Below are 19798 nucleotides of genomic sequence, written 5' to 3'. Positions count from 1 at the left end.
TTGGACAGCCCCAACTGAAGATATCGTACATTCTACAGAATATAAGCTATAACCGTCCAATTCATAGGACTATAGCAGCTGATCTTAGAAGCTTCAAGCTCATGACCTGATTCACCTCAGTGCCAGATTCATCTGGCACTGGCACTTTACCAATTATGTATTCTTATGTATATTGTTTTTACAGTCTCAGTGCTGTAGGCTGCATGGAGTGGAACTTTATCCATAAGATTTCATTCAACTCCACTGTCTGCTAATTATCAACATTCATGGCTCCGGCCATCATCTTTTCGTTCAAGTAAAGCCCCGGTACATTTGTGGGGGAGACCCCTTGGGGAAGTTAAGCATACATGAACAATAAACTAAAAAACACAGCACTGCTTTGAAAAAAGAATATTACAAAGATTCTTTAGCTTCCAAATCCATCAAAGGTTGTTTCGACCAGACCAATAGAAAAGCAGCATTAACAATCTGAGGTTACACTAGAAAAGGCAAAATAAAAGGAAGCTGAAGACTGAACTAAATGTAGGGGGGAGTAACTTGCAGCATGATGAGTACAAGAAAAATGTACCATGCAGTGTAACGTTAACTACCGACCAAATGGCAAACTTTTCAGAGAAGATCAATTGATTGTTATAACTCTGCATAAAGTACAGGAAAAATAAAATTTCTCATGACATGGGCTTCCAGGACCATAATAAATCTGGATTTCTTCAGTGCTTTGGTTTCATCATCAAGTCGACCGATTAACCAAGCTGAAACCATGAGAACCCCTAAAAGTGATCACCACATAATGGGTAGTACTGGGCTTTCTGCAGACTAGCGGATTGGGTGGTACTGGGCTGATACTCTTTTGGGAGGTAGCTTGCGCAAAATGTACAGGACAAGAGCTGAAGGAAGAATCTCAACCAGCTGTTTTTGCACGAATTGTATTAGAGCATATGAACTTATATCTATGTTAAATATGTAGTGGGCAAAGACATGAAAAGATACCATGTAATAGATAAAATTCAAAACTGGATGGTCCAGAACATCGAGTGATGCATCTGGATCAAAAGCTGATAGCACAACCTGCAGCAAAGCACAAATTATAGGCATAAAATGGAGCAAGCTCAGCTAATACAAGAGAAACAACATTCAGATACAACAATATAGTGGCAGCAATTCAGAAAAATAAAAAACATTTATATAGGTGGGCTACTATAACCATAGGCAAAGCAAGTGACAAATTCCAGTTCAACAAAATATTGTATCAAGTAGAAAAGTGAAGAGTAATTTGAAACCTTACCACGAAGCACCTTATAAGAAAACAAGTGAAGCATATAGCTGTCACAGATCCAACCTGTAATTGAAGTCTAGTCAGCTTACACCAGTCACTCGAGGGAACAACAAGGATAGACATTAGAGCATGAATATGCTACAAAGTCAATCGTAAGACCAATAAATATTCATTCAGTTTCAAATTTAGAACTTAATATAATCGAGCAGTCTTGATTACGAGAGAAGGTCGCAGCAATCCGGAGAATATAAGCCAATCTTACAGTTGAATTCAATCTAGCTAATAGTGAATACCAGAATTTGCTTCAACAACCTAGCAACACCAACTATGCGCCCTTTTTCCCAAATAGAAATGATAAAGAGGCACAAACCTCATGAAGTTTCTTTCTCCTCCCCTTAGATTCAATAGGGAAGCGTCTCAGCATGAAAAATAACCTGGATTAAGTAAAAGAAAATTTGGCACGCACAATAGTAAAAAGAAATCCAACTTAAGACTTGAAGAGATAAGATAAGTTCAAAGAAATAAGTAGCAGACAAGAAAATTCCCAATCACCTTCCTCCATAGAGCAAAAACCCTAATGCAGCTATAAATGATACCACTGCAGTGATCAAAAGCAATGAGCAAGATCAGCAGTCAAATATCAATATCTCCAGCAAAATAAGTAACCAAATGAATAAGAGAGCTAGAGTGAGACTAACCTGCAATAAATATCTTTCCGATGAATTCCGCAACGCTGTTATCATTTATCCAGAGGTATACCCAGATGCAGACCTGATGTCAGAATTAACCAATCAAATAGCCAGATTTTACTCCCTCCATCCAACTTTGGCAACATTCCCAAAACATCTATAAATCTCAAATTGTCAATTTAAATATAACTCATTGTCCTTGGCCAACAAAAAAAAACAATGAAAACTTACACGGAAGGAGGGAGTCACTTATACTGGCAAAAACAACACATAAAAAAGTCTATGAAGTAATAAAGAAACACATTAGAAGTATAATCCATTTCCAAAATTAAATGGTCACTTGTGCATTACTTGGATCTCTGTAAAATCTTCACGTCCTTTTTCCCCATGTAATTTTATCTACTTGGTTTTTACTTTGTATTTTCCCGACAATGGCAGTCCAGTGCCATACTTCTGATAGCATCATCAGGGCCTTATCTATTTTATACTTAAATCTTTCGGCCGAAGTTGGACACCGAGACACTTGATCACTGTCCTTTTAACAGCATGTGACTTAATCACTTTTATGATAGACTCGAGAATATTTCTACTTTTCCCTCAAGCGTCTTGATCTATCTTCTTTTCCAGGTATTCCAAGACCCCTCAGCATGATCAAAAGGTTATGCTACTCCCTATTGGCTCTTGCTTTGCTCGCTCACTGTTTCTACTTATTCTCATGCAATCAACAGCCACTGAGAATTAATCAATGTAGGGACTTAGTCTGATTCATTCTCTATGATTCTCCCTAGAATACATGCAATCATTTCCTAAATTGATTCTCTTCTGGAACACCAAGTTCCTTAATTTTTGTTAAAAGGCAAGACACAGCAAAGCAATACATAGTGACAACTAGCTTCACTCCCATGTCTATGTACATCAACAGCTTTGATGAAAATTTCAAAACCTGACATCCAATGAAACCAACAAGTACCACGAAAAGGATTACAATAGGTTTTGTCTTATAGCACCCATCTCAAGGCTATCGAGGGAGGACAAACGAAAATTTTAATCATTCCAAGAAAACATAACTTTCAATTCATAGCCATTCATCAAACATATATCCAAGAATTGAATCACAAGCTAACAAATCCTGCCACCAAAAACTATGTCCGCTGAGTGTTAATGGCTTTCAGTCCACTTTCGTTAATGGACTGTAACAGGAACCAGATTCTAGGTTTTACTTATAACCCACAGAATTGAGGTATCATAGCTGAATCAAGTCAAAAAAAGAAAAAGGGAGATCCATATCCAGCCAAGAATGAACAAAAGGTATGCAGTATCAAAGACCCAAGACATTCTAGAAGGCATATGTAACCAACATACACAACCCACAATAGCTGCAGAGAAGTTCCATAGTATTGACCACCACAGACACGAATACAACGAAAATCAAGAGATAATACTAATGATCAGGAAGCACAACAAACCTGTATGAAGTAAACAGCACCATTGATAGAAAAGTAGAAAATTCTCAGTTTGTCTGTTGGCAAACTTCTAGCCTGACAAACGACAATGATGAAACTTTCATTGATTCATGAGTGACATAACAGAATCCACAACTCAACAATCATCTAGAATTCACCAGCCATTCCTGATAATTACAGCATTCACACTTTGCCTAGGTGATATTTTAACTAGAACTCTCTGCTTATACCTGATGATATATCTCTGCCCAGAAAAGGACAAGAAGCGTATATGTAGAAAAGAACAGCAGGCCAGGAAGATCCAGAAGAACCAACGTCAAAGCCTGATCCATAAAAAAGTAATAAAGAGAATAAATAATAACAAAACTTAAAAATCAGTGTCTTGGAATTAATATGAAAACCAGCCACACAGTGTTGACATCTATAAACTACTCTCAATAACAGTTTTATCAGTAACCTGACTCCTGACAAAACTTTGCTGCCAGAGAACTATACTCAGATGCAAAAGAATGAAAGATGTGAACTTAAAACTATTAACTAGGACAAAGAGCTGGCAAGGTGAATCTTTCAGTGGAAAGAAAGTTGTATCAAGTAGGCTAAATAGTTAAAAAGGTGAATCTTACCTTGGGATGGAACAGAAACACTTGCTTATGAAATCCAAACACAACAGCACGTACTGCAATTTAGTAGAGCTTGACGAATAAGTCAATGGGTAGAAATATAAATATGGAATATTCCAGGAAATCTTCCCCATACCTCCATTCACAACAAAGTTCATCAGGTGGAAAACCTTCTGAGTAGTCCAACCATACTCAGGCACCCTTAATTCAATCCTTATCAATTGAATCTGCAGAACATGAATGCACCTTCAGTTTGGAGACTGCTGTTTCATGCAATAAAATTGCTCAAACATATGCGTCCTTTGTGTTAATTTCCTTTCACAGAATACACTAAAACCAACAAAGAGTTCAACGTTCATCTCAGCATTAATTACTGTGACATTCCAAAAGATCATCATGTCGATAAGAAATTGTCGGTTAGTTGCCGGCTTTCCCCACTACATTTATACCTTTCAGTCAGATAACTGATTCAGTTCTACTTTTCTTTCCAGGGTTCTTAAGGTTAGGTTATTTAACTAACAATAATATTCTATGCCTTTTTGCCCTTTGAAAAGATAAGCCCAATTCTAGACTTTTTGAAGCAATATTAGACAAACATCCAATAACCGCATCCAGTACTCCGCAATAACTAACCAGAATCAGCACCTTTTGATGCCATCATCAGTATGAATTCAGAACCAGAAATTAACAAGCAAACCCAGATATAAAGTTAGCAAGAGCAGACTAATTGTGACACTTTCATAAAATAAACCTACTCAAGTCTTCAACAACCAACCTCGATTCCACTCAATGATTCAATCACCAAGAGCATTCAGAAAAGTACTACTAGTTACAGTCTAATTCACTAAACTCGAACTAAACAATAATTACCACATAACTAAACAAACTCACTGAGCACCTCAAACAAGCTCCAAACTTTCCATTCCTAATACACAGACAACCGAAAGACCCGCGCAACAAACCACAGCCAGAATTCAAACACGCAGAAAACCCAATCAAGACAACTACTCATCCAACCCAACACGCAGTAGTAGCAGTACAATCAAGACTCACAAGGGCAACCGCGGAAACGAGAGCATAAACGCCACAGAGCGTGAAAAAGATTCCATCTTGCCACTTGACGGACTCATTTATCTCATCCCACCAAGTGGCGGACAGTGGTCGGAGTGGGGCGTCAATCGCCGGCAAGCCCAGTGGCATTCTCGTCATTTCCTCTCCCTCCCCCTCTCTGCTTGCTCAAACTCCTCGTGAGAAGGAAAAGGTCAAAACAGATTAGCTGTGATGAGTGTATAATATTAATATTTCCAATCAAGCGGAGGAGATCAAATCAAAGACAGGAAACTCTTCTAACTCTGTCAATACTCAGACAGAAACGTGTGGGATTTTTGAACTAATAATAATACAAAATATAATTATAATTAGGAGAAATTGAAGAAGAGGGCCCGGGGGGCCCACATCAGAGGCTTTGGCACTTTTCTGGATTTTGGTGGAAAGGTTCGTCGCTCCAAGGGGGGTTTATTCCTTTTATGATTCTTACAAAACTTATTATTAATTAATAAGATAATTACATTCTTCTTTCTTTAAATTTGGTCTAATTTTATCTATACTTTTTGATATTTGAAAATTATATTTAATACTTTAAAAACTTTATTTAAATCTAACAAATAAATCCTCCGTTAGTCCAAATTCATCAAATTTACTGATATAAATAAAAAAATCATAAACAAATTTATATTTGCCCCCGATTTACTTATACTAATTTATTGAAGGTTAAATAAATTCTTTTACAATCAAATCACCCTCATGTCTTCACGCTTTAGTAAATGTAAAGGGATATATTTTCACCGTTATAAAGTAATTTAATTCAAAAAATTTATTTGACTTGCAAGTAAATTCGGCATACTCAATAGGTAGAGTATAAAGCCCAACGCAACCACATTTTCCATTGTGATTGCTGGGTTTTATAAGGGGGACAAATTCGGTGATGTGGAGAACATGATCGATTTGATGAAGAAATTTGGAATGCTATCAGGGATTAGTATTTACAATGCTAAGATGCAGAGCTTATGTAAGCTTAAGAGGTCATCTGAAGCAAAGGCAGTATGAATGGGGTTTTGTCTAAGGGTATGAAGCCGAATTGTGTGACATATGGCCATTTGATTTATGGGTTTTGTAATTGGACGTGGCTAAGAGTTTGTTGAAGGAGATGATTGATAGGAAGTTGAAGCTAGAGTCTGATTCGGGTGATTTAGGCATCTGTAAGGAATGTATGGCTAAGGATTGGGTCCCAAACATAACAACCATGAAGTCTCTTGTGGATTGACTGGTTAGCATCGAGAAGGTTGATGTTGAAGGAGAAGTTCTCAAGGAATGTTGATAAGTGGAATGAGATTGAAGAAGGATTGCCTAAGTAGAGTTATTGGCATGGTATCATTGATCAATTTTTGTCATCTTATGCCATGTTTGTAATAAGACTACAAAGTAGAGGACCATTTGTGACAGCAGTGTTGCAGGATTTTGACGTTGCTTTCCCAATGAATTTGATGCTTTACTTTGATATTCAATATTAATTTAAGAATGTTGTTAACCCGAGAGGTTCTTGAGCTTTACTCAGCAATTGATCAACAATAATGCTTCTATAATTTCGTTAGGTGGTTGTCTCATTTTGCTTACTTGTTTTGGATATCCATGGATTAATAGTAGATAGTGGGGTTTGCATCCAGCTCTGATTCTTTGCAGTATTCATTTTTGTTTGATCAAAAGCATAGTTTCTAGAGGGTCTGTACTTTCAGGTCAGCCTCTGTTTGTTTAGGTTTAATATCTATTTCTGGAGAAACTGCTGAACTTGAGGTGGATCTTTATACACTCCTTACGTTTTGGATGCAGCAAAAACAGAACAAACCCACTTAATATATCTTGAGCTTGAAACTTTTGAATAATTTTCCTATTTGGGATGTGGGCAGCAAGTTTTTGTTGCATCAGATCTGTAGTTTTATCTTTCAATTTTGAAATGCTAATACTAGAGGACACCCAATGTTGGATGATGATTAGAGGCCTTGACAGTCATACCTGTCTTTAGCAATTTCTCAATCCTAGCAAGTTCGAATGACTTCCAATCAACACATCTCATTTTCTTGAATGTAGAAATATTGCAATTGCTAAGTTGAAGATGATTTCAATTTTGTCAAATCTGATCAAACAAATTTGGGAAAATACTGTGCATCATGATCATTTTCGTGTAATGCTTAACTCCGTTTCCATATCTTCTTAATTTGGATACATACTGTAAATTTGAATTAATTACTAAGGTTAATTATCAAAATTAAGGTGAAAAATTGCACAGGTTATCCGGGAATGTGTAACATCATTAAAATAATTGGAAACTAAAGTTGGAATAATCCCATGCATCCCTCACCTTGTCCGGAAAATGCGTCAATGTGACTCTAATATCTCCCAAATCCTTCATGTTATCTTGTCATTAAGCTACCTGAAAAGTAGTTGCTCCCATTATTATTGGTCCCCCTTTCATCTTCTTCAAATCCTCATTCAATTCAATCTAAATAATCTTTTTCTCCTTTAAGGCCAATCTGTAAACAATTCTTTAATGATCATTGCCTTTTTCTTTTTCCTGTTCAATTGCACAATTCTTTTATCATGATATATAAATGAAAAAACGATAACCAACCAAGATGACAAAGCATAAACAGTTGTGATAATTTGACATCCTGCTAAGAGGGTTGATTTAAGATATTCATAGGTAGGGGAAAGAAGGAGATGAGATTGTTGTCTTGTTTCAGGAAGAGGAGGACTGAAACAATGAAGAGAACCGAGACAATGAAGAGGACCGACCCAACGAGGAGGACTCCTCTAAAAAGTTCAAGAAGTTCTGTCCAAGAAATGAAGACAACCAAGAACTATGATGATCCGGAGGCGTTATCAACAGTTCCTAGAAGCGTATCGATGAATGCTGGTTAGATTACAGATAAATGTCCATTTTTCCTGTCATATTCTGTTTCCGTCATGAGTTTTCATTTCTTGTTTATGGATTTTTGAAATGATACTTGTGAGTTGTGGCTACCCTTGTAATTATAATTTCGGTCTTACTTGTTGTGGTTTCACTTTTTCCTCAAATCATTCTATCCCCAGCCTTTAGATCCTCAACATTGCTCTAAAATTTTAGCCCTTTTCTGATGGAGCTTCTCAAAGCAAATTGCTTTGTAACTTCACAGGTTTTCAAGTTATGACTTAAAAAAGATTCTTTCTGGTCAATACATGCATCAACACTATCATTACTTGAATGTTGTGATCATAATATATTACACAGGTGGTAGCAAACAAAGGGTAGCTGCAGAAGACATAATTAGAAGTGGTGGAAGAGCTTCTGCTGAGGTATTCACCTTTCGGGAATTGGCACTTGCCACTGAAAATTTCAATCCTGAATTGCGAGTGGGTGAAGGAGGATTCGGGAGGGTCTACAAGGGGTACTTCAATAAAACAAATCAGGTATATGTTGTAACCTCTCTCTCTCTTTCTCTCAGGCTATCATATTAATCTTGTTGATCTAAATCTGTATTGTTCCTTTCCAGATGGTGGCTGTGAAGCAGCTTGATAGAAACGGGGTTCAAGGAAACAGGGAATTCTTGGCAGAGGTCTTGATGTTGAGCATGGTTCACCATCCAAACCTTGTCAATCTGATAGGATACTGCGCTGACGGCCGCCAACGAATATTGGTCTACGAGTACTTGCAAAATGGATCTTTAGAAGATCACCTTCTTGGTAATCTTTTATCATAGATTCTTATTAGGGAAAGGAATTACCTTACTGCAAATCTTTCTTTAACTATCTCCCATTGCTATTTGGAGCAACGAAGCATTTTTTTTCCAAGTTGTTGTTTACAGTCAACCTGGGATCTATTTCATAATGGCTGGACGAGTAATGGTGAAATTTTCATCATTTTCTTCTACTTCTCAGATTTGCCTCCAAACAAGAAGCCCCTGGATTGGTACACTAGGATGGCGATAGCCAGAGGTGCAGCTCAGGGACTCGAGTATTTGCATGATACAGCAAATCCACCAATTATTTTTCGGGATTTTAAGGCGTCTAACATATTGTTGGATGACAGATTTAATCCTAAGCTCTCCGATTTTGGACTCGCTAAGTTGGGCCCGATTGGTGAACAAGATCATGTGTCGACGAGGGTGATGGGGACTTACGGCTACTGCGCACCAGAGTATGCCCAGACAGGCAAGTTGACAACCAAGTCTGATGTCTACAGTTTCGGTGTGGTGCTTCTAGAGATTATTTCAGGAAGAAGAGCTATTGATAACACAAAACCACTGGAAGAGGAGAATCTAGTTGCTTGGGTTAGTTAACATCACTTTCATTCAACAAATTCTAGGCATCTGAATGATTATTTTATCTACTTATAAGATTTATGTTTCTGTTGTATATCCTGACCAATAATCAGGCCTCAACAAACTCTAACTAGTTGGTTTTGTATGCCAAATTTTGCAGGCAAAGCCACTTTTCAAGGATAGAAGCAAGTTTACATTAATGGCCGACCCGTTGCTTAAAGGAAAGTATCCAGTGAAGGGTCTGTATCAAGCTCTTGCTGTTGCAGCTATGTGCCTCCAAGAGGAAGCCAGCACTCGGCCCCTAATTGGAGATGTTGTCACTGCACTTGAATATTTAGCAATCGAGACAGATGAAATTACCAGCGAAACAGAAATATAAGATAAATAGAATAGGGTAAACCAATTTCCATGGAGAACCTATGTGAATTGAATCTACAATTTGAGGTTAAATGCAATGCTTCTCATGCCCAATGAAGGACAAAGACCATCGTTGTTGCATTATTTCTTGACCAGGTTTTTTGCGAAGGAACAAAAGCAGAGTACTCTTGTGGTAGTGGTGCATTTTGTGTTTGATAGGAGGTTGTATTATGTAAAATGTGTGCTTTTTATTTCAACTATAGATCATAATTCAAAACTGAGAAGTCATAATTTTCAATAGTAGTGGTGGAAATTGACATACGGAGTGCTGCTTCTCTATATAATTCCATCATTTGAGATAGGTTTTTACATCAAATTCTATAAACAAATCCTGCAAGTTTTAGCCTGACTAGCTCTCATGTTTGACCCAGAAAAGAGAATATTTGCCTCACATAACTTCTCCTATGTGTGAAAGGATGTGAGATGCCAATTTAGACAGTCAGGAATTTAGGAATAATTAATCGACGGTACATATGATTTTCCTATACAAAGGTTGTTGAATCATGTCATCATACTAATAGGCAAATCACACAAATAGTGTTTCCAGCATGAACCAAGAACATGTAAGGAAACAATAACTGGCCAATTGTGTATTCTTGATACTAAATGACATACTGTAGACATCAAATTTTCTGGGAACAACTCCAAGACTTCAACAACAGAACCCAATTTTCCATCCAATCCTGGCTGACTGCAACCACAATCATTGAGAAAAGATCTCACTCTGATCTCACTGTTCCTTCTCTAGTCTTTGGAATCTACATCCAGGCTAGGAACTGAGTATTGCTGGAGGCATTCTTCATATCCCTCTCAGAATTCATGCAACTCTCGACTCTCAACTGCCATGTTCTCATGCAAGTTACTCACTCTGTGGCTTTCTTGTGTAAGCATATATCATGGTGTAGCTATAGTTGAAGAAAGATATTCCTTACATTTTGCCTCGTCCACGAACCTAATCATTACATTTTACGACCCCTTCAAGTTTAAACTCTACATGTTAAAATAATATTGAGATCATTGGACAAGAGGTAAATTAGGGAGTTCCGTTGAATTGTTGATCAACCACGAACATCTTGGAAGAGTGAGAAATTTGATGAACATAGTAAATTTAGATTAGGTACTTAGATATAATTCTGAAAGAGCTAAAAGAGAAGTTAATAATAGTTAATTACTCTAATGGGCATCATGCACATTAATTAGCGCCATTTACAGACACTTCCTAATAAGAGATCGCAAATAATATTCGTTTGTCATACTGAAAGATCACTTCACTGATCAACGATCCGAGTTAGACTCTAAGACCAACTTGTATGAGAATGCTGCATTGCATCATACTTCCAGTCACCCTCCGGTAGAGCAGATCAAAGCTGCAGTGCCTACTTGACTCCTATTAATTCCATTGCGTCCCATGGTCAGAATACGTTGTAGATTTTTCTATCTTTCCCCACAAAGCATTGGCAACTTTTTACACCCCCACCCCCCCCACCCGTGAAAAAAAGAAGAGAAAAAGAAGAAGAGTTGCAAATTTCATCTCTAAAAGAGACATTATTAGTATTGATGGGAACAATAGCAAGGCTTAAAAGTGCCTGTATCCCCTTATCTTGTTTTCCTAATTGCTCTTTCTGTTATTTTCATTATTCTCTCTGTTCATCTAATCCAAAATTATCTTTCTTTCTCTATATGTATATACAATTCTAGAATGTTGTTTTACAAACTACAGTGTAATGGGTATACGGATTAGATTCCCAAGCCAGGCAACAATTCCACAGAATGTCAGTGAACAAAATACGCCCAGGAAGAATCTCTTTCACCTGGAGGAAGCTTGCTCCTTCGGTTCTTTTCATTTTCTTGATCCCTTTCATTCTTTATTTTTCTATAGAATTTGTCATGATGTTCTTTGCAGACTTGACTAAAATGGGAAGACGGAGTACAGCACAGAGCAGCATCCACTCGTGCCCTTCGCCCGAAAAAATCTGATTCTAGTTGGAAAAAGCTACAGTGTGCTTGGGAGGTGACATGAATATCTCAGGCCCCGATTTGATGCAAGAGCATTTTTTAAAGCAGTATCCACTCTTCCACCACCCTGAAACAGTGAGTCATACAGCTCCCTCGTGAACTGGGACAATTCTTTCTCGTCATTGTCCCAGAAAGATATATTACACTCCACATCTTTCTCTGGTTCACTATCCTCCCAATCGCTTGCTTGACTGTTATGTTCAATATATTCATCTTCTCCCTCCTCCTCTCCGATCTCAAACCTCCCATCCTTGAAGCAACCAAAATCACCCGGTCTATGGAATGACAATAACTGCATTTCTTCAGGCTCAGAAGAAGGGCTCACAACAGCTTTAGCACCGGAATCTAGAAGCGCTTTAATTAAAGCTTGTGTGGGCCCAAATATTCCTGTGAAGATTATAATCCTATCCCTCCAGTCTCCAACCTACAAAGATTAAGTGTCAACAACAGATGTAATCAGGTTCAAAAATTTTGATATAGTGTTGCCATGTTCCAATATTATGCATTGGCAATATGGCAAGATGGATTAAACAACTCCAATTCAATTTACAGTTCTTGATATTAAGCCGAATTCAGTGCTGATAATTTGATGAACAAGATTCAAAGACGTACCATACAACGCACATCTTCCGGGGTCAAGTGTGTGGAAGGAACAGTTCTACGGAACATGTAAGCAGCAATTTCTTGATCATCTTCCATGACCTTCAGAAAATAACACGTTAGATACAAATATTTTCTACCTGAAACTGAAACCTAGTAAATTCACCAATTTCAGAACAAAGGGAAGATACTTGTGTTTGACGTCCTATATATCTATGGACAACACCACCAATTTGGAAGTTGGGTCTGCATGACACAAGATCAGCAACAGTTGAAATGTTTGTGATTATGGAAGCATATTTCCTCCTCCTACCCTTCATCATTGACAACAAGCTATATTTAACATTTTGAAGAAACTTTTCAGCTAATTCTCCGGGTTCGGCGACCACAAATACATCATTCTGCCAACTACAGGTAAAAGAAGAAATCTAAGTATGCAAGCAACAATACAAGGATTATAGAACGAGGAAGAAGCAAGTATGCGCCAAAGACAAACCTTAAAATGGAGCCCCGTGCATCATTTTGCAGAGCCAAATGAATTACTCCAACATGAGGTGAATTTTGTATTTTCTCATGCAAAGATACTACAGGAACTGGAAGTTGCTTTCGTTCAGGAGACTCAGGAGGTGATGCAGTTGTTTTTGCAGAAAAAAAACCATCCAAACTTAATGGTGGGACTAAATCAATTCTACCAACTCTGTCAGGGCTGTAAAGTAGGGGACTCGATGAAATGCTTTCAGTAAAAAGTGGTGAAGCAAATGGAGTTGGAAATACAGATCCTTGAGCTGTCTTAGTGGTCCCTGATGCTCCATTTACAAGTGATAATCTTATCCCATTACTAGCACAAAATGTCTTAAGTACGCGTGTATGGTTAACACCTCTTCCAGTATCCGTGTTGTGGGATGCCTGTACAAGAAGAACGCCACGTCTCTGGCCCAATGAGGGGATGTACTCATTTGGTGCTGTCATATACAAAATAAGAGTTGATACTTAGGCCAACAATGATTAAGACAACAACACTTACAGGAGCAACTAATGAAGGATTAAGAGTCGTGGACATTATAATACCCTTTGCTCTAGGAAGCTGCTGAGACTGTAAACCATCTGAAAGTTTCTCATCATGCTGACTCTCAAGCAATCTTTCAGCTAGATTCTTGAATGCAATGGAGTTGTTCCGAATGTAGTCATCTGTAGCATCCTCTAACTGTATCCAGACTGTCGGATCAGTTTCATCCAGCTCTATATCACAACGTTCATCAACTAAATAAAAAACATAAAAACTATGTCAGAGTAGATACTATAGTTCAAATAAAAGCTGATACAAGCAACTGCTATTTTTGCCATATGATTAGGCATGCAATGTGATTAGCCTCTATATCAACTTTCTTAAAAATTGAAAGTGGCAAGAACATCAGCGTCTGGCAACAGATTCTCTCCATCCTATCTACAAATTCTTCGTTTGCATATTATTGCTATTTGTGTGGAATGTCTGATGGTTCATTTTTTCAATTGATACAAAATGCCAGGTTTTTTAGGTTAAACGTGCGTGCACAACATACAAAATCTCTTCCAAAATTTTCTCTGATAAACTTAAGCTTTCTCCTGTTGTCATTAATCCTAGCTCTGCCTCTGGGGAGACTCATAAAAATAACTTCACCTGGATTGAACCGAAAATAGCGTACATCAGGAAGCAGAGGAAGCAGTGTACTTAAAGCTTCCTCTACACGGTCAACAGAGCATGCACTCTCAATCAACACTTGTCCAGTGTCCAAATACCGCCAGCCACCCTTGCGGACCTTACAGAGACATCAAACAGATAACAATTATTGATTAGAGATTGTACAACATGCAACAATGATAGATAACTGTCAATCCAGTGAAAGAAGTTCGCTATCATTTTTCTTTCAATGCATTTAAGAGTAACTTGACTTTGATCTAGAAATATGCCCACAAGACTTATGACAAGATCTCTGCCCCTCTTATTCTTCAAATCCTGGAATGATCCAAGATCATACAAAAACCAAAGGGGCAAATCTTCAGTGGGGGAAGACAACAAAAAAACTTATAACCATATGTAGAAATACAAATTTTTAACACCTTTGTTGGAACAGAGCCACAACCGATTGAAACCAAGCAATCAATTTTAGCATCAGGCCATAAGAGTTGGGCCTCTCGTATAGCGAAAATCGTAGGATTATTTGCTACAATAGCCCCATCTTGCCAGCGATACACACCTATAGCATACAAATTTTTTTAGAAAGAAGACGCAGAAAAGTTCCTGACTGGAAACAATATAAGATGGTGAGAAAGTACCATCAGAGAAATCATCTAAATAATATGGTGCTGCTGATGAGGCTCTTATAGCTTGCCATATGTGATGCTTACAGCTTCCGATGAAAGCATTGCGTTTATGTCCAACCTCAGCTCCACTAGTTGCTCCTTGTCCACCAGTTGCCATATTTTCTGAAGCTGCAAAAGAAATCTCAGTTGTTCCAGCTGGGTACTGTACTTCAGAAAAACAAGAAATTTCTCAGATGACAACGCAACCAAAAGAATTCTTGTCAAAGTCTCAGGATATCAAAGACAAATGCAATATTTAAATCACACCTGGTAATTACGAAATATGAATGGCTGAGCTGGTGCTACACTGACCAGAGTTGAAACGACAAAAACTTTTGGGATCCTTTTAACTGCTGATTCTATCAGGAGATCTCCATCATCATCACCACACATCTCCTTCAGCAGCCTCTCAAACTCATCTGCACTGTGCTGGAAGAAGATGCAAATCCTTGTGTAACTTTATGGTTCAAAACAATCTCCGGAAAAATTTCGGTAAGCTTTCTTCAGAAGAATTGGTGAAGTAGAGAAACAGACTAGACCCTAGATATGAATGAAGTGAATGGAAATGACAAGAAGAAACCAAATGAACACCTTTTGACATATCAACAAGTTTCAACATGTATTCCCCCATTATTATTCGAAGTCTATGAAATTTCTTTATTTAAGATAACTACAAGAAAAAAATGAGGTGCCATACAACATACTTTTGAGCCATGTACGACAACACGGAAACTCTGTGAAGAGCTCTTATAGAGTTGATCCAACTTTTCTCTCCATGTTGCGGCTTCATTGTCCTTGGGAGAAGGGGCGGCAGCAAATACAACTTTCCCTGCGAACACGAATGAAAATTAAGTATAAAACATGGAAAGGTAAGAGAGAAAAGAATATGGTAGAAACCATGGGGTAGAAGGGCCTTTGTCTAAGGCAGATGTATTACCGAGTTCTTTATATATTCCTTCACACCTTTCCAAAGACATGGCTTTGATTCCTAGAGCAACAGCAAGCATACCACCCGTAGATGTTCCACATATAAGGTCAAATAGCTCATGCATCTGCTTTCCAGTATTCCTCTCTATTTCTTTCAAAATCTTTACAGTAGCCATTCCTTTCATGCCACCACCATCCATTGCAAGTATACGCAATCCACGCTTCGGGACCTTTCTTCCTCTAATAGCACGGCGCAGAACCTCATTCTCCCCTAAAATGACATGATATATGTAAAGTAAGTATATACTGAAGCAGTATCTGATTTTACATGAGACACTCCTGCCTGACCCCACCTAATATAGCTAGAGCACGGGCAGCAGCTTTACATACACGTGACTCGGATACAACTGTCAGCCTCAGAAGAAGATCTCGCAAACTTTCGGAGGTAACAAGCACTCGACGGTTTTCTGTACAGAAAGCTAAATTTCCAACAGCAAATAGAGCTAACCTTTTTACCTAGAAGAGATTATTTCTCGTCATCGTGAGACAAAGGATAATGCAATAATAAAGACGTAAAAGAAACAGGCAGTGGAGCTTGCCTCTGGATTTTTATGGGCACACAATGATTTCAGTGACTTCAATATATCCTTGGTCAGCATGGTCTGAGCTACAATATCAGATGAAAAAGCCAACTTGACCACAACTTGCAAAACAGAAATTACTTTGTCGGATCCTGCAGATCTCAAAGCTCTAGAAATAGGTTGCATAATATCTAATTTAATCAATAGTATTGCCACTGGAACATCTGAAGCCAGAGACGAGAGTGCAGAGCAAGCTTGTTCAACCTGAAAAAAGGCATAAACATTAAGTAACAAACAATCTAATATAAACAAGGACAATTACTAAACTGAAACATACCACATGCTGATTTTCGCTGCTTATCATACTTATGAGCTGCCGCAGTGCAGTCTCGTCTTTTCCCACAACTACACGGTTTTCCTCATCTTGCATTATCTTTGCAAGAGCAGATGCCAGCAAAGGGTGATGACAAGAAGAAAAACGGAATATGAGCGAGAAGAACTCACTCAGCTTATGTTTGGATGCTACAAAATAAGAACTATTCTCCATCTGCATCAACAGCCAAAGCAAGGCGTAATGCAACGTGATATCATATACTTGATTTTCATAATAATCTTTAGAGCCTTTATCATTACGCACCTCAATCCGTACATTAACTGCTCCTAAATTTTCATCTGCCACAATCCGGATGTTGGCAAGCGACAAGTGGCGAAGTTCATGTAATGGCAAAATATCTGGAAGAAATTCAAGGGGATTGCCAAAGAGCCTTAAAACACATAACTCTGCCATATCCCTGTCAATAAATTGAAGAAAAGTATTAAGCTTCAGAAGACTGTCTCCAGTCATCGGAGCAAAAAGTATATTAAGAAGCAAAACAATATATGATAATTCAATGACCTGAAATCCAGAAGAGGACGGACCAGCTTGTTGTGTTCCAGTGACAATTCAACAAGACCAGTACACTGTCTAAGTTCAGCTGTTTAGATTTGCCAACGAAGTTGCCGAATGTAAATATTAGCAAAAACAGATTACTACAACATTGCTTATGACTCATCTAGATTATTTTTGCAAGAATATATATAGTTTTTTAATTAGTGGCAGGTACCTTTATCCACTAAAGTATTGAGAACCAAAAAGCCATGAGAAACATCTGCAATCTTACCAGGCACAGAAACAAGCATGTTGTAGTCTACAGCAAGAACTTTTAAGCTTTTCAGTGCACCAAGCTCAGGTGGCAAAACCAGTAGCTTGTTATTATCAAGGTATAGTTTCTCCAGGAGAGGAAGTCGAGTTATCTCAGCTGACAACGCCTGAGGATAATAGAAAAACTAGTAAATATAGCAGTAATTTTTAGTCGAACTGCACCAAGAAGATACTCTAGATAAATGAAATTCAGAAATTAACTCTCCTAGGGAAAGCAATCCCTTGACGGGTTCAAGCCTTCTTAAGCAACACAAACATCAAAGAGATATAACTCTACCCTGTCTCTCGCGACTGGCAACCACAGAGATGAATAAGTATCAATCTTTACAATCAATAACCCGGGACATGTAGGCAGTAGAACTAATTACCTAAGAACCATTGCACATGAATAAATAAAAAATTACTATATAATTAAGAACCAATAACTTTAGACATTGAAATCCAAGTAGAACTTGAGAACCACGAAAACAAAAACTTCAGACAATGTAAAGCATGAAATAATGAGTATGATAGTGACTAATGAGCATATCACAGTGAAAAAATCATTGGAAAAATAATAACACGCTTGTGCCCTTGTAAACCAGAAAATAACACCTCTCAAAAAGAATACACTGAGAAAGTTGACCATCGGACTGAGCTTAAAATTTTCTATTTTGCACTCAAAGTTTAAGGAATTATCTATAACTTTCAACTCAGTGTCACATTGCATAACTTGATGGGCATATAAAATCCAAACCTATACACGATGCAATTTTTGGTTGAAGAAAAGCTCACGGTTAATCCAAGACCACAGAGGATGACAACAGAAAGATTTTGCCAATGCTCCGCCAAGCCAGGCCCGGGGGCCATCCCATCTGCATCCCCACTGCCCAAATTCAACTTCATAAGCTTTATCAAAACTCCCATTCCGCCATCAGCCTGCTGTCCCGAACCACCAGCCCTCGACATTATAATCCCCTTCAGCGGCTCCCTCCTCGTCACAACTCTCATCAACACCTCCAACCTCTTCACTTGCCCTGCGGTATTCTCCAAATTTCCCTCGCCATCCGTGGAACTTGCAACATTCTCCTCCCAGTTTTCAGCCCTTTCCCTCAGTTCCACTTCGACGGCGTCGTTGGGTGAGGGCAAGGCGACCATGACCTGCGACTGGAGCCTCAACGCGACTTGATCCTCGTCATCGCCAGCGTTCCAGTCGAGGTCAATCCTGAATCCTAGTAGTTCTTGATTGTTGTTGGTCGCGGCAGCGTCCTGAGACGAAGACGGAAAGGATGACGATGTCTTCCTGATGATCTCATCAAGTGTGTCGGCGTCGGAGCCGTAACTCAAAGTCAGGTGGAAACTTTCCGATAGGCGCTTCCAACCCAGTCCCCACGACATCTACGCTGAATTCAGATCAAGGGTTCTCCACGAAAATCTTTGTCTTTATCCTCTTGAATTTCGTTTCTGATTAACAACGCTGTGATCCAGTGGTATTTGGATTCAACGGGTGATTGCGCATTTGAGAAATTCAAAGAGATAAGATCTGAAGAGGGTGTGTGCAAACAGAGATTTGCATGACGCATATACCATTGCCAACATACTCCAAATTTCTTCCCATATTCTCTGGATATTGGGATTTGTAACTGAAGGAGAGATTGAGAGTGAATACGTGTAGATGAAAATCATCATAAAAGAGCGACTCATATGGCAACCCAAAAACAGAAATTTTATTTCACAAACTGATCCTCACGACATTGCATGTCCGTACTCTCTTCTCCTTGGATTAATTCCAATTTTATCCTCCACTCATATTTAAATTCTTCAAAAATGTTATAAAACTTATATAAAGTCCCTATATTTTATTTTTTTTCAAATCAAAATAGTATAAAAAACACGTGCTAATTTTTATTTTTATTTTAAATCTCTAATTATAAAATAATATTTATATCCTTATTAAAAACCCATTAAATCTTACTTACTATAAATTGATGGTTCAATTTTGATTAGTAATAATTGATGATTCATATCAGATCTAAAACTATAGTTTACATCTTATTTCTTTTATTTATACTCTAAATTCACTTTAGTATATATAAACATATATTTATTTATTTATTTTAAAAAATTATTGTATTAATCTCATAATTATAGGAGGTGATAATTCTAGTACAGTTGTAATTGAATTTCGCAATTAATTAGCACTATAATTTAAAAAAAAAAAAAACTAACACATTAAGGATAAAAATCATCAAAAATTTAGTCTGGATGAAATTGCAATTATTAAATTATTATATTAAATTCCAGCATGATTGAAATTTGTCATCCCTAATAATTA

The 19798-nt window shown here is 37.8% G+C and overlaps 3 protein-coding genes across 3 annotated transcripts; 1 reads left to right on the top strand and 2 right to left on the bottom strand.

The window, feature by feature from the left end:
• Nucleotides 1-355: 355 nt before the first annotated feature.
• Nucleotides 356-5416, bottom strand: TOM1 (tobamovirus multiplication 1). Its single transcript, XM_011087882.3, has 11 exons — nucleotides 5102-5416; nucleotides 4185-4275; nucleotides 4052-4104; nucleotides 3659-3751; nucleotides 3432-3503; nucleotides 1975-2047; nucleotides 1829-1874; nucleotides 1647-1710; nucleotides 1286-1339; nucleotides 991-1068; nucleotides 356-909 (listed from the first exon to the last, which is right to left on the bottom strand). Exons 1-11 carry the CDS (start codon nucleotides 5255-5257, stop codon nucleotides 817-819), a joined length of 873 nt encoding a protein of 290 aa, XP_011086184.1. The 5' UTR covers nucleotides 5258-5416; the 3' UTR covers nucleotides 356-816.
• A 2137-nt stretch (nucleotides 5417-7553) lies between these two features.
• Nucleotides 7554-10093, top strand: LOC105167982 (putative serine/threonine-protein kinase PBL23). Its single transcript, XM_011087881.3, has 5 exons — nucleotides 7554-8018; nucleotides 8373-8551; nucleotides 8635-8824; nucleotides 9020-9411; nucleotides 9563-10093. The coding sequence occupies exons 1-5, from the start codon at nucleotides 7823-7825 to the stop codon at nucleotides 9779-9781; spliced, it is 1176 nt and encodes a 391-aa protein (XP_011086183.1). The 5' UTR covers nucleotides 7554-7822; the 3' UTR covers nucleotides 9782-10093.
• A 1497-nt stretch (nucleotides 10094-11590) lies between these two features.
• On the bottom strand, nucleotides 11591-19144 carry LOC105167981 (phospholipase A I). The gene is made up of 18 exons (XM_011087880.3): nucleotides 18259-19144; nucleotides 17444-17591; nucleotides 17179-17257; nucleotides 16921-17074; nucleotides 16621-16830; nucleotides 16302-16547; nucleotides 16056-16218; nucleotides 15713-15973; nucleotides 15480-15604; nucleotides 15043-15204; nucleotides 14749-14938; nucleotides 14533-14669; nucleotides 14093-14231; nucleotides 13504-13695; nucleotides 12932-13397; nucleotides 12627-12843; nucleotides 12448-12537; nucleotides 11591-12259 (listed from the first exon to the last, which is right to left on the bottom strand). The coding sequence occupies exons 1-18, from the start codon at nucleotides 18859-18861 to the stop codon at nucleotides 11813-11815; spliced, it is 4029 nt and encodes a 1342-aa protein (XP_011086182.1). The 5' UTR covers nucleotides 18862-19144; the 3' UTR covers nucleotides 11591-11812.
• Nucleotides 19145-19798: the final 654 nt, after the last annotated feature.

Source organism: Sesamum indicum, linkage group LG8, assembly GCF_026168435.1.
Source record: "Sesamum indicum cultivar Baizhima isolate 11 linkage group LG8, ASM2616843v1, whole genome shotgun sequence".
Classification (NCBI taxonomy): Eukaryota; Viridiplantae; Streptophyta; class Magnoliopsida; order Lamiales; family Pedaliaceae; genus Sesamum; species Sesamum indicum.
Note: the sequence above shows the minus strand (reverse complement) of the source record. Positions and strands in the feature narration are given on the sequence as shown.